Here is a 14325-nt window from a genome sequence, read left to right as displayed (position 1 = left end):
TGCTGCTCCCCTGCCTCAAATCCCTGTTGCTGGGCTGGAAGGAGCCCCGTGCTCCCCACCGGCTGCTTGAGTCGGGGTGGGGAGTGGGTTGTACCGAACGGACAGATGGGGAGAAAAAGCCCAGGGGAGCGGGACAGGCTGACCTGAGCCAACCCTGGCAAATCCCCGGCAGTAACAAACAAAACAGAGCAAAACACATAAACCACCTTTCCCTCCACTCCCCCCCCSCCAAAAGCCTCCAGCTCAGAGCGCTTTTTAAATAGCAAAGTTAAATGAGGTAAACAAATAAAGAGCAGACGTTGAACACTTATGAATCTTAGCAATAGTTGGCGAGACAGGAAGATCAGGTCTAACAGCCTGGTAAGTCACAGCAGGAAACAAGAGTCAAGGGGAAACAGAGACCGTCGTTTAGCGTTCGAGCGAGCTTTCAGTCGTGGGCTCCWCAGACGAGTGGCCAAGAGCCCGCAGCAGCGGCGGGGGAAAGGGCAGCCGGCGCAGGCGGGCTCCAAAGCGGAGACAAGGAGCGCGAGCGCGCGGCGCTTCGGCACGGAGAGGGCCCGGGACAAATGGGGTCCCGCTGTCTTTCGGCCTGATGTGGAGATCAGCGACCTGGAAGAGGGAACAGGCAGCAGAAGAACGCAGTCTGCAGAGAGGAGCGAGCTCGCGCAGCGCGCTCGCTGTGCCGGCCGAGGAGCGGGCAGGCGCTGCGAAATGGCTGCCGCCGCATCGATCTGACAGGGACATTTACTGCACCTCGAAACATCCCCTTCAAAGAGTCACCTGGTTTGAATGACAAAAAMCCCCCTATCCTAYATCCACTGAAACTGTGAAAAACTGYGTTGTGTTTCCACGACCATACAAATAGGAAGAGACCTACCGAAACCCTCCGAGCCTGTCTTGCCTCCGCCGGCACCTCAAGTCCCCTTGGGGTCTGCTCTGTGGCGCTTACTGTGGCGAGCCGCAGCCCCAGATCCCCTACGAACCAAGCAGGCGTCTGGGCAGTCGAGCCCGGCAGCTCGGCGCCACGGGGGCGGCCGCGGGCGGCTCGCGCCCCCCAGGCCGCTCGCGGGCGGCGAGAAGGGGAACCAACGCACAGCAGCGGCGGGGCCGCGCGTGCGGGACGCGTGGCGGCGGGGCCCCGCCGGAGGGGGACCGAGGAGAAGCCAGAGCCTAAGGAGGAGGGAGCCTGTGCTCTGCCTTAGGAAATCACCACAGCGTCTGCGACTGTTTTTCGGAAGGGGAAAGAAAGCACAGAGTGAGCGAAAACGCAAAGCAGCATCAGCGGGAGCGAAAGGCCTGGGAGCGAGGAACGGGGCAGCCTTAAGGTTGCTGTGTTTTATGTTATTTATGYGCATTACTTCCTCCCTTTATTAAATCTCCATGGCAGCTTCACACTCCAGCAATTTTTAATTGTAACTGATGTGACATACATGTTGTCAGAGTCTCGCTGCTGCTGCAAACTCCCAGTCCAGCCACAACTCCGTTCTTCTTAAAGCTCCCCACTGACATGTTAATCTTCCCTGCCATCGCCCTTTAGACACRACCCATTGCCTTCTTCATTTCCACCCTGTTTTCATTGCTCAGATACTGTTCTGCATGAGCAAACTGCTTAAACGAACTTGAGCGTGTAAAAGGTTTTCTGAGTTGACACTTGGGAGGTACCGCACGTGACAATMTGTTTTACATGGAAAACAATCCAGATGTCTGAAACAGCCCCGTGCATTGCTATGAGACATCCCAGATAATTAAGCAGATGAGAGTGACTGCTCCGCACGGCAACAGAGGAACGGTGGGACACAGCYACCAGAGAACGAGGGATCCAAGGTCATATCCTCTCTGACTCTCCAGCACTGCTGTGACAGAAGGAACTGGTTTGTCTGAGCTGATCACGCAGAAAAAAATAACGAAGGAAGCGGAGTTTCTGGGCAGCATCAGCTGGAGGAGATGGATCAGAGGGTAAAGGAGTCATTTGCTCATGCGGTTTGTTCCCCCAGTGGAGGCCGCTTTTGCTGATACACGCGCCCACTTGGACGCAGAGGCTCAAGACCAAACACGGGGATGTGCCTGTCCCACAACGCGCAGAAGGCGAAGGACAAAAGGGCCAACTTCCCAAGTGCCAAAGGTGGGTTGCAAAGTAACAAAGAAAAAACAATCAACAAAAACCTAAAAAGAGGGGGAAGAAGTTCAACGTGAGCGGAGCTGATACTTAGAACTTACAACTGAACTAAGCCTCACGTTCCCTTCTGTAATAAAACGTCCATTTCCTCCTCTCCCCAAAACACCAGATAACCCCAGCTTCATCCCAGGAACGGCACCTTCTCCCTGCATTTTTCAATGCCTGAGATGTAACAGATGCCACCACCCATGCGTACAAGTTAGCTAAACAGCTGCTCGGGCAGTGCTGCCATTCCCCAAGGCTCTGATGAGGACTTCCCTTCCACATACTCAAGACGTACTCCCATATTAAACCTAACAGTTTTATTTTTCAGGAAGAAAACTCTCAGGCTGACAAGCAATGAAGCTCTTGCATGTAGCTACAAAAATAGGTAAATAAAATTCTCCATAGGAAGAGAAAAGATGAGCAATGGGAGTTATTAAAATTACTGCCCATTTCTGGAAGCGTCTGAACACAGCGACCAATTTTCAGTCTTCCTTCCTCCAGTGCCGTTAAGTAATGGAGAGATTTAATAAACATGTCACAGCAAAAACAGTCCTCGTCCCCTTGATGCATTGTCTTCATCTCTGCAGCCCAGAAAATTTGGTGAGTCAGAAATCCCAAGAGTGGGAAGTTGCAGATTTACAATAAAAATACATGGCTTAACAATGCGCTGCGCTTTAGCCAACTCAGAAATTTTCCTGTGTTTATCAGCAGTAGGATGTAGGCATGACTCCTGACATTCCCACAGTTATCAAAGTAAGGGAATTTTGGAAAAAACTCACCCARCTGCATAGACCTTGCCTTTAACACAGAACAGACTCCAGCTGAATAATGATGACGACAACAACAACATACAAAGCCCTATTTACAGCCGAATCTAAAGTAAACAAAGCTTAATGTAAAAGCACCTGTGAAAATCATGAAAGAAAATTGATATAAAATGAGTGATAGGAAAAGATGCTGATAGTAAAGATAAAAATAACCTTCAGCTACAGTTTCTGATTTGATTTTGTTGCTGCATTATTATTATTTCTTAATAGAGAGAAAATCTTTGGTGGTTTGCTTTAAAAATAATAATAATAAAACAAAATAAAATTATTTAATAATTCTTAACAACCCAAGATCTTACCAGACTCTGTTATGACTTCTCTTTTCAGTTATTGAATAATGACAAAAAATTGTCTTATGGGATTGAAATCACAGAGAACTAAGAAAGCTCTCTGAAAGAGGATGCTCTGAGAGGTCAAGAAGTAAGCAAGAGAGCTTTAGGGGTTGTTTTTTGTGATACAACAGAATATGGCTTCTCTGCTTTAGCCAAAATATTTTTATTGGTATTTTTCCTTTCAAAATTGTTCAGGGTTCTCTAAAAGAATCAAGAAGTAACTAATATTCAAGTGTTACCTAAAATTATTTTTGCTTATTAAATTTAAATAAAAATATTTTAACATAGGATACAACTGCCAAGTGTAAAAATGCCCATGCTCATGAAAAAAGTTTTCTTAAAAATTGTGAAGATTTTATTCATTTTTAATCATTCTATGCAAAATATTTGAAGAATTTAGAGGTCAGTGATTCAAGGGTCCTCCAGCGAGCCCCCACAAGTATTCAGGGAATTTCAGGGCTGAAAATTTTTCTTTTGCAGCTGCTTACCTCCATGGAAAATATTTTTTTGTCAGAACAAGGGACATACAAATGTCTGGTTAGTCTGAGAGAGACCATAGGAGCCACCATGTACCAGCACATTTATTTATTTGTACATGCATTTTCTTTCAAATATCTGCCAGTAGGTTTTGTGACAAAGCTTTCCCCAAAATAGCATGGCAGTCTCAGGACTGAAAGGTGGGAGAGAAAGCAACAGGCCTCACAAAACTCAATTAAGAGTTTCTACAGTAAAGCTGAGATATGATCCTGCAGGCCATCCTCAATCAGAGCCTTTTCCGAAACCCCGTAAGTGGCCCTGGCCTCTATGATTATCACTCAAACGTTGGAYGAAGCCGTCATTCAAGGAGTGAAGAGCCAAATGTAAATGAGGGAGAACTGACAGCATTTTTCAGAGAGCCAGAAAGGAAAACGTAGCTGGGCTGGATYTCTGCCTTGAACAATATCCAGTCCAGTTTGGAAAACGTGTCCTCAGAACAAGCATTCAAACACACACCTAACAGCACAGGTGGAGAGTGGAGGAAGATGGGGAACACACGCTCTCCAAGTCATCCTGCACTGAGGGGCCTGATTCCTCCTGGAGGGAGCTTTAGCTCTTTATCGCATAGCAGTTCCCTAAAAGCAGCATCCGCTTTCAATCCTCTCATCACCTCCCCCACTGTATCACAAATTTGCCACCCAGCCAAGGTGTCCCATGCTGATTCTCAGTGGTGGAAAGTTCAGATACACCATTTATCTTTCTCAGATGCAGTCTGTTGTCATGGTCACTAAACTCTAGACACAGCCGTTACCGGGACAATAAGCCTGTTCTCCAAGGCTTCACTATTACATCAATCAACTTCCAGCACGTACAGAAGGTAGCATTTCTTCTGCATGGTTTATGCTATATTCATTATTTCCTCTTTTCTTACAGCCACTTCACTGTGTCACAAATTGAGGGTACTCAGTACTGCCCAGAGCTCAATGACTGTGCTGTCACTATGTACTCTACTGAAAGTTTTGATGTTAAGAGACAAATTGGAGATCAAAACTCAGCTTCTTCTGAGAAAGCATCTATTCCACAARAGTACTAAAGCATGCATGGAGAACAAAGGATGACGGAAAAGGCCACTGACTTCCCAAATGTGAATCACACATACTGTCTTCCTCCCTGTCTGGAGAAAAATTCCCAATGTTGAGACAATCAGAAGGCACAAAACAACTCCACAAGACACTCTAGGATTCAAAAGTCCTATCATGCTTTGCACTAAGAATGAATTAAGCACAGTCTTCTTACCTGGATCTGGCCTTTCCCCATTATGCGATCTGTGCTCTCTCCATCCTCTTTGGTGAGCTTGGTTTTGTTATAGCACTTTTCGTAGCACAGAATCCGCAGAGTTTGTGAGCCTTCCAGCTCAATCTCAAACTCCTGCAGTGCACCGGGGAAGGAAACAGCAATGAATACACCAGAGCTGGATACCTGCTCTCTTAATAATCTATGCAGTCTCCTTAAAATATATCAGGAGGGAGCACTCACAGACTGACCAAAACCTCCTGCCTAATGGAATGGAGTTGGTCTATAAATAAACTGAAATTGTATTTTGTATTTATACAATGTGGCTATATCAGAGACAAGAAAGAYGGTTGACTCCTTAGCCAGGTTTCACTGAATTTCAGTGAAGAGTCATTTGAAGAAACAAATTACTCACATTCCTTGTGTTTAATTTTGCTCCCCAGCAGATTTACAAATTGGCTGTTAACTGGCAGAATGTCTATAGCTAATGCTTCCCTTCAAAACAAATAAACAAAACCACCTTCAAAAAATACCTGCTTATTCAATGTATTTTCACTGACATCTTTTATAAATAATAAAAAAAAAGAATCAAATATATCTGTTTAAATGATGAGATGCTGAACAGCACAAGGCTCATTTATGCTGACATTTTTCTTTAACTACAGATAATCCAAGAGAAAATCTGCAAAAGCACCAAGAGCTAGGTGAAATGACCATTCACCCATGTGAATGTCACAAATATGCTTTCTGAGAGGCAGCACATGCAGCGCAAGTCCAGACCACACAATGCAGGCTGCAGAAAAACTGTTCTTTCATTTGCGGGTTGTCTGCTCATCATGTGCTGTTGTTTGGCACACAGAACGAGGCACACCAAGAACAATCCAACCTACCTCATTCCAGTTGGGCTCCGTGGTGTCCCTGTAGACTCTAGTTTTAGCCTTGTTCACGAAATATCCAAAAGAATCCACCTCTAATGTGCAGTACAAATCTGAGAAGAAACAGACACAGAGGCTTTGTTCAAATTTCTAAAAYCTCCTATCTTATACTTAATACTTTTGAGGGGTTTCTTCATCTGTATCTTCTCTGTATTAATACCAGTAACACTGTCCAGTGCAAATCCTGCTTATCATACAGTGCATTTGGACGAACAGAGTTGCCTTTATGAAGTTGGTGTAAACGACCTTGGCATGGACAAGCCCTTCATCCGTAGCAGAAGTCTGGTGCATACTGGTATCCAGTGCTTCCTAAATCCATCCACCCTGAGCAGAAGGTGTCCATTCGTGAGAAACATACCTTCCCCAGGTAGAATTGGATCCCATGAACACATTAGAGCTGACTCACTGAAAACAGTATTGGTATCACAGTATCCCTCAGAGACAAGGTTAGGAGTCAGTCTTTACAAACCTATTATCTTCTCAAAGTGGTTAATTATAAGGTATTTAGCGTCATTGAAGCAATGGTAATGAGCTGCAGGCATTTCCCCTGTTTGTAGTGTTGTATATTACGTTGTCCAGTTACACATATCTGATATAAAATGGTTTCAAGAAGTGAAGCTCTCTATGCAGAATATGAATATTGCCCTGCCAGAGGGAAAGACACATCTGAATCACAGCAGATTAACAACTTGTTAAGAGTTAGGCCAGCACCTAGGAAGTCGGTCGTTCAGCAGTTGGAAGGATAACAGGAACCACRTATGTCCAAATCACACCTTTCCTCCTCAGATTGCACACAAGGGTTAGATGAGAACAGGATCTCCAGCCACATGACTAGGTAAGCTTTGCAACAACTTGCCAGCTGGACAGGAGAGACTAGCAGGCTCCTGCCTCTTAACTAAGGACAGACAGATACTGCTGAAATTTTACCTTACTCCTGTTCACCTTTCTCTCTTATTTTTTAAATAGGTGCCTGTATATGGGCTTTCTGTGTACATCATTTTACATTTACCATAACCTGTGTTAAGGACAGTTTCAAGGTTAGCAGGCAAGTACCAATGCATCACATTCCTAGGAGCTGACGCTGCTTAAAGTAAGTGTACTCTCCAGTTAAATGCTGTAGGATGCACCCATACTGAGCCGCACAATCAGTTCGGGAACAGACGGTATCATTGAAAATGGTATCTTCTGGTGCACTAAACAAAGCATAAGAACATTTTTTTCCTGCATTACCCTCACTGATGACTGAGAAGCRTGTGCATTTCTGCAGGGTTCTCTGCTTTTTACCTCATTTGATCCTTCTGTCAAATCTTTGCCCTACATCTTACATTTTTCTTACCACAGACACCACCAAATCTGATGTCAGAGACTGTTTCTCATCCTTCCACTGCATGAAAAATGGAGGATAAGGCCTAACTTGCACCTAAAACTTTGGGATGATTAGCAAACACGGCTTAAAAAACAAAATAATCAAAACAAAATTAAAAATCTCGGCCCAGAGAAAAATGACGCATGCTTGATCCTGATCCTTCTGAGAGTTATTAGCAGAGTTCTGCGTTCCCCTAAACTCATACCAGTTCCCTCATTTTCACTCCCAGTTCCTCAGATCACCTCTCCTTTTTTGCCATCATCCTAGATGCTGCAATTCTAAATCAATCCACCCCCAACTGTCACCACAGCTGAACTGCCTCACTCTTGCTAGCCCACACCTATCAACTACCTCTGTGTATCATAGAACTGCAACTCACTTGAACTTTGCTTGAATCCTGTGGCAGAATGGACAATGACATTCAGGAATCCATAGAGACCTGGGGATTCATCATCTGCACAAAAGATGCAAGAAATTTTGTTGAAGTTCACAGAGGAGCCAAGAGAGRAAGACAGAGTGATGAGATTGATATTTCACAGGTTTATGAGTTTAGGGTAAAGTTCCTTAAAATGGATGATAGGAGCACATAATCTAGCCAATTTCGTAATAGGAGAGGAGAATTTGAGAGGAGAACGACATTCCAGGTTCACTCTCTGTTTTATCTGTAATACTTTCTGGAAATTTGAGGATTTTACAAAGTCACTTCTAGGATCAACAAGACAGCATGGGAGAAAACCAAATGAGAACAAGTAAAATAGAGAGACTAAGCCTATACTAGCAGGTTAAATAGTAATTTAGGCACTGGAGTTATTCAGATTGTTAGGATGGTCTATGAGACGGTTTTAACTTTTGCCAACTAGCGCTCTCCAAAAAGAGAGTATACTTTAGGACTTGCCCCAGGCCAGGGCTCTAACAGGCACTCAGCTCCCTGGCAGGAGATGCCAACATYCCTGGCAGGATTGCTGCACGTGAAGGTTGTTTAACAGTCATTGAGTATATACTGCAGGATGGTACAGGGATGCTTATTTTACTAATATAGATGCAGCCATATAGTTTGGAGCTTTTATTTTTATTGTTGTTGCAAATAACATTGGGATCACTGATTGCTATTGTCTCTGCTGCTTTCTCTTTGTATGCTATCATCTACTTCAGCTACGCTACACAGATGAGTACATATGGTCTCAACTTTTGTTTTACAGGAACTACCAGTTTGCCACTTGTCATCAAGCTGAAGTCTGTAGCAAAAAGAACAGTGAGAGCAACTCTAGGGGAAATGCACAAAGAAAGGCAGAGGTAGGTTTTCACTACTGCTGTGCTATATGAAAGCACAAATCATAGGTCTCACCTTCCTTGTTGATTGTGAGGGGAATGTTGTGGACTGTCTGCAGCTTCACACAGGAGTTTGTCAGCATCTGGAGCTCCACTGATGTGAGTGAGAAGCTTTTAAAGCCTGCCAAGGAGGTTCAAAGGAGCAGTTAAAAGTCAAAGCAGAGACTGGATGCACGTTCCCTTGTTCTAGGCATACACTGGAGAGCAGCTCCCTGTGACAGTACCATGTTGCTTATGGCTGTACTGCTGCCGCAGCCCAGCTCTGTTCAGGACACGTTTAGTTACTCTCTGGTGTAAAAAGTCTCAGGATGGTGCACAGGAAGCAAGAAGGACTCTTTATTTTCTTGCAAAGCTAAAAAATACCTGTTCCAAAAAGTACRTGTTTCTTCAGGCTGGAGCCAAGTAAAAGGGTGCAGCTGTTCCCTCAACCCAGACCTCCAGAGAGCTCCGCTCCGCAACAGATAATCCCTCTGCACACTCACTAAGCACTGTCCTCACACGTTCCCTGTGTGGTGCTGCAAGCAAAAGTCCTTCGGACAGGCTCAGACGAAGAAAGACAAAGGACACCCATGTTGTACTGTGGACGTTGCTGCACGTCCCTCTTTCCCTAGGGAGCCCTGCCCCACACTTCACCCTCTGGACTCCTGCTCTCTAATGAAGTAGTTCAACAGTATTTGTACCATTGCCCAGCTGAGGGACACTCACATTTTTTCTGCTGTTCCCGGATATTCTCCCTCCACTCTGCCCTTTCATAGTCCGACGAAATGAGGAACGTGTAACTCTATCCAAAAAAACAAAAGAGAAGAGGGTATGCACTAGTCTGACCCATCATCGAGGGCAGGCCTACCTCCCACACCTTCTCCTAGAGGAGTTCTTCTATGCACTATCCTTCTAGTATTGCTGCCAGTTACCCTTCATCACTGCTTTTGTCAGCAACAGGCAGGGCTCCAGCAGTACACTCTTCACAGTCACATGCCAGCAAGACCAGTACAAACGCCTGCAGWCAGAGCCTTACACTGCAAACAGCAGCTGGGTTCCTGGCAGCACAAGCTCCCATGACAGTTCCATGCTGCTCCTTCCTCGCAACAGTTGCACCAGGAGACCTAAAAGCTTTTACTACAGGCCAAGACACCGATGCAAGCTGAGGAAGCTGAGGCCAGTCTGTGCAAACGCCTGACTACTGACAGGATCTTGTGAGAATCCTCTGCCAAGTGCATGCAAAGGCAGCGGCGAGCAGTTACAGCACCCCCAGAGTAAGCGGTACTGCTGGCACACCAACTTGTCACGAAGCTAAAGGAGATTCCTCATGACCATTCAGCAGCCCTGGTGCCAGACGCAGTGTGCAGTCTGGAGGAGAGAGCCCTTAGTGCACAAAGCCTGGAATTTAAAGGTGAGACTAGAGCTGCTGCAGAGCTCTATCTTAGGTGAATAAAGCAGTTTCTATTGCTTTGCCATGGCAGCTCCAAGTACAAGACAGATGTTGAAGCAGGGCAACAATTCCTAACTTTATTTTTTAAATGCCAATGTCACATGCAAATGAATCAAGATGTCACCATAGCCTTTGGTGTAAGCTAAGGTTTGGTGTCTACTGCCTTGGAAAGTACTTTTAGGCCAGACACTAGAGGACAATAAAGATACATGAAGATCTCACTGTGCAACAGCATATACAAACACATCCACCYACAGTTTGACTTCTGACTTGTATACAGGGTCTGTGGGAGATCAGAAGAACCACTCACCTTGCCATTGCGATTGTGCACCCGGAAAGCCATGTTGGGAGACATCAGCAGCAGGAGGGATTCCTGCTCTGAKAGCTTCTTTTTCAACCTCTCAATGACCTTGCTGCCCTTATTGGCCCTCTGCAGGGAAGGAGAGAAAGGAAGAGAGAGAACACACCAGTCATTCTCCAACACTTGACCCCATTTTCACTAACACAAATTTTCAGACCAGAAATCTCTTCCCTCTCTGAGTAGCCAAACAGCTGCAGGCAGGAGAAATGCTGTCAACAGGATCCACAGGGCTCTGAGCTGCTCAGAGAGATTGTACTTTGTAGCCCAAGCAATATCTGTGCAGTCAGACTTGGCTCTATGCTCCAGTTCTAGCCCTCCCAGATGAAAATTGCTGCAGAGCATGCTTGCTGCCCTAGCTGTACCCCACTCTTTCGTTCCAGAGGCTGCAGCATCATGTCACCTGGCAGCCATAGCACTGTTCCCCCAGCATCCTTAGCTGAGGGAATTGCAAGCCCAGAACTCCGGAGACAGAGTGCTCTCCCATCCACCACCTGCCAGCGCATTTTCAGCAGAAGTCACATAAATACAAGGTCTTTCCTTGGATAAAATCCAATCCCAAAACCAGTCACATACATTGTTTAGCACTGATGCACCACAGTCCGTATCTTAGACAACTGCACCCTGTAAGTAAGAGGCTTCTATGGTATTCCTCTTAAATCTCACTTTTCCAGGAAGCCCTCTCTGAAAGCCAGCCAGGGCAGAAAGCAAGAAACATGTTCTTTGGAACTGCGGGGGATATCTTCTCATGGAACACACGATGTTATTCATATCCTGCTCTACACACCAGCAGGTTTTCGGTTTTCAGACTCTTGTTTCTCTTTTGGGTGACATGACGGTTTGGAGTCTAACAGCCCTGAGAAAACACGTTTGCAAGCAAAGATAAACCCAGGCCAGGGACACTACATCTATGTTAGACCATCCAGTCAGAATACTTGGTGTTCTCTGTATGTCTGCTGGTGTACTGACACCCATGAGGTCAGAAATGCTCAAATGGCATAACCGACCCAGCAAAAATTCATAAGTACCTTGTTTCTGATGAAAATCACTTGCAGGATCATAGTTAGATAACAAGAAGCCAGACTCCCTAAAAGTTGGCAAGCCACACTGCTAGTGCTTTTCAAGTCCACRGCATAAGAGCCCCATCCTCCACACGGATGTTCTGGGATAGCACTGCCACAGATGGTCTCACACAAGCAGAAGAGCTGCTGGGTACAACTACATGATTTTTTATTGTTTCTGCCTGCCCACAGGAGAACATCATACAAGCAGTGCACCGGGACAAGTAACGATGGATTACACAGTTGTCTATATGCCACTCATACCACAACTGCATCACAGGTCTCTGCAGAACAGTCAGTCTTAGCAGGATTCTCCGTATTATGCAGCCTGGGGAATGCTGTTTCTACCAGCTTCTCATCTTGGCAAAGACTGTTCAGAACTGAGTCTGTTCTGTACTTAGGATGGAGYGCTCAACTCATTTTACCTTTTCTCGTTGGATGTCATTCTTGATTTGTGATATCTTGATCTTCATGGCATCCAGCTCCTCATCAGGTACTAGTGGAATATTGGGCACTGCCTCAGACTCATCCACCATTTGGAAGCTAAGGTCAGTGAGCGGGATGTACCATTTGCAGTCGTACTGCTGGCTTTTCCTGAAAGACAAAAGGTCTGTACCATTAATATTACTGGTGCACAAAATGCTTGTTCCCCTTCCCCATTCGCTGTTCTCTGCTACAATCCRTAAGGTGCAGAAATGGGAACAGCCTCACTGTGACTCCTGGTCAAAGTCTGGTAAAGGGCTGCTTTCTAGCAAGAAAGTCTGGAAGGGACAATAGCCAGTACAGCAAACAAGAAAGCAAGTTGTTTTGTTTTCTGGCTCTTTTCATYCTAAGAAATCACAAATATCTTTTGCGATCCTTTTCAGTCCAGCCCTTTCTTTATTTGAAGCCACTGTGAAGGCTGAGTTCAGCAGTCATGCCATGCCTCTGACTGGGCTGCTACCTGTGGATCTAAATCCAGATGTCTCCTGAGCTAGGAGACTAGATGGGATAGATCAGCCAATGCATAAACCTCAGTGTAATCTAACCAGAAAAGAGGGACAGTAACTAAAGCTCATGATTGCTGTTCTCCAGTGCTTTCATCAGGATAATCAAGTTCCACCTCTCCTATCAGGAACATCCACTCTTGGGAGTGTCCCAATCTTTTCAAGGTTCCTTCTCCACAAGCATGTGCTTCAAAAGGGACATGGACAACTGATTGCTTCAATAGGACAAGAGGAGTACAGGAATCTCCTAAAGCAGAATATTCACCAAAGGAAGAGAAGCTTTGTCTGTTTAGGGCAGATAGGTTGGTAAAGTTTCCTCCCTCCTCAGTTTGACAAATGTCAATGAAACTGTATAGCTGTACTTTGGGGCAGATGGGAAACACAGTCCCTTTATTGCGCTTCCTCCATTTTACTGCAGAATTTAGCTGGCTGGAGTTGCAACGCCAAAATGAATAACCTCAGTAACAAAAGGAAAGGAAAAGAAAAAGAAAATATGAATGACATTTTCCCAGAATACCAGAAGCTACAGGATATCCTTTTTTTTCCTAAGAAGATTCTTGGAAAAACAAAAAGGAAAATAAAAAACCTTTCCTGAGGGATCAGGACTTGGCCAAGGTCTCATATGATGGGCAACTCTACCTTGCTGAACATATCTTGTCTGACTACATCTGACTATGGTTACTCAGGTCTGGGGTATTCATATTCAACTATCATTGCTGTCTGAATCCAGGCCTCATCTGAAGCTGAGGTGCAAGGCATGTAGTCCAGAAGAGAAACCTCACCCTCCAATCTGCTTCTTAAGCTTGGCACAAAGGAACAGATCAGTGAAAAGAAAGACATGGCGTAGTTTGCGAGCTCCCTCAACCAGCTCCACCATGAAACTGTCCTTCAGGAGCTGCCGGTGCTGGTAAAAAACAAAAAAGATATTTTAATTAGTGCAGGAACAGTCTCAGATAAGGCATTGAGCCTCCCTCAGCAACACATTCCTTAGCTGTGACTCCTGTGAGAGCAAATTCAGTAAAATAGTCCAGTTCAGAAGAACAGCTGTTAAAAGGTCATTGCTGCTAGCTCTGCTCCCTGCTGCTCTCTCCCCCAGGAGTAGCTATGGTCAGGCAGTTCCTCCATCACTTGCTTCCAGGTCAGATAGACCTGAGGCTTCTCGATCACCTGTGCCTGAGCCAGTTACTAACGGGGCTTGCATCGGCTGTGACACCTCCCCGCAGTCCCACCAGATACCCCTACAAGGGAACTGAGGGCACAGCTGTCCCAGGTGTGATGGTGGTGACTAGTAGTCACCTCCGCCCTGTCAAAGTATCCTTTTGCTCTTCGGCAGTAAAGGACAGACCCAACTGGCTTTTAAAAGGGCATCCAAATCCCCCCCTCAAGCCATTTTCCCAATGGCAATTTTCAATGAATGGGCGTCGTGGTGACTCTGACGACCCATCACGGACATGCCTCTGGCCTGCCCAGGGAAACAGGCCACCTACATATTAACTGGACGTGACATGGCATGTCTCCTACAAGAGTGGGGTTGGCTTTATTCATCTGCCCCGTTCGCAGTTCAAGCACTTGACAGCCAGGGGAGAACTATCCAGCGGTCCCTCCTGAGCCAACATCTGCACTCTTCTGGGCACTGTAGCAGGGTGCGGGCCCTGTGAAGTCCTCTGGCCTCACGTGAGACAGCAGGGAACGRGCATTACAACAGCCTACTGCCTGACCTAGCTCAGTAAATCAGGCACGTCACAAACCTTTAGTTTAAAGCAGAGCAAAA

At 45.7% G+C, this 14325-nt stretch overlaps 1 protein-coding gene across 1 annotated transcript in view; it reads right to left on the bottom strand.

The window, feature by feature from the left end:
* Window positions 1-14325, bottom strand: part of BCR (BCR activator of RhoGEF and GTPase) — a 106361-nt gene that overhangs the window by 11900 nt on the left and 80136 nt on the right. Inside the window, exons 9-16 of the mRNA XM_085305808.1 lie at window positions 13337-13458; window positions 11994-12162; window positions 10460-10579; window positions 9426-9501; window positions 8737-8841; window positions 7771-7845; window positions 5981-6078; window positions 5094-5225 (exon numbers count right to left, since the gene is read on the bottom strand). Coding sequence (XP_085161934.1) covers window positions 5094-5225; window positions 5981-6078; window positions 7771-7845; window positions 8737-8841; window positions 9426-9501; window positions 10460-10579; window positions 11994-12162; window positions 13337-13458 — 897 coding nt within the window. The remainder of the gene's footprint in view (window positions 1-5093; window positions 5226-5980; window positions 6079-7770; window positions 7846-8736; window positions 8842-9425; window positions 9502-10459; window positions 10580-11993; window positions 12163-13336; window positions 13459-14325) is intronic.

This window comes from Rhea americana, unplaced genomic scaffold, assembly GCF_003343005.1.
Source record: "Rhea americana isolate MKP2758 unplaced genomic scaffold, rheAme1 scaffold_227, whole genome shotgun sequence".
NCBI classification, from domain to species: domain Eukaryota; kingdom Metazoa; phylum Chordata; class Aves; order Rheiformes; family Rheidae; genus Rhea; species Rhea americana.
This window is presented reverse-complemented; position numbering and strand designations above follow the sequence as displayed.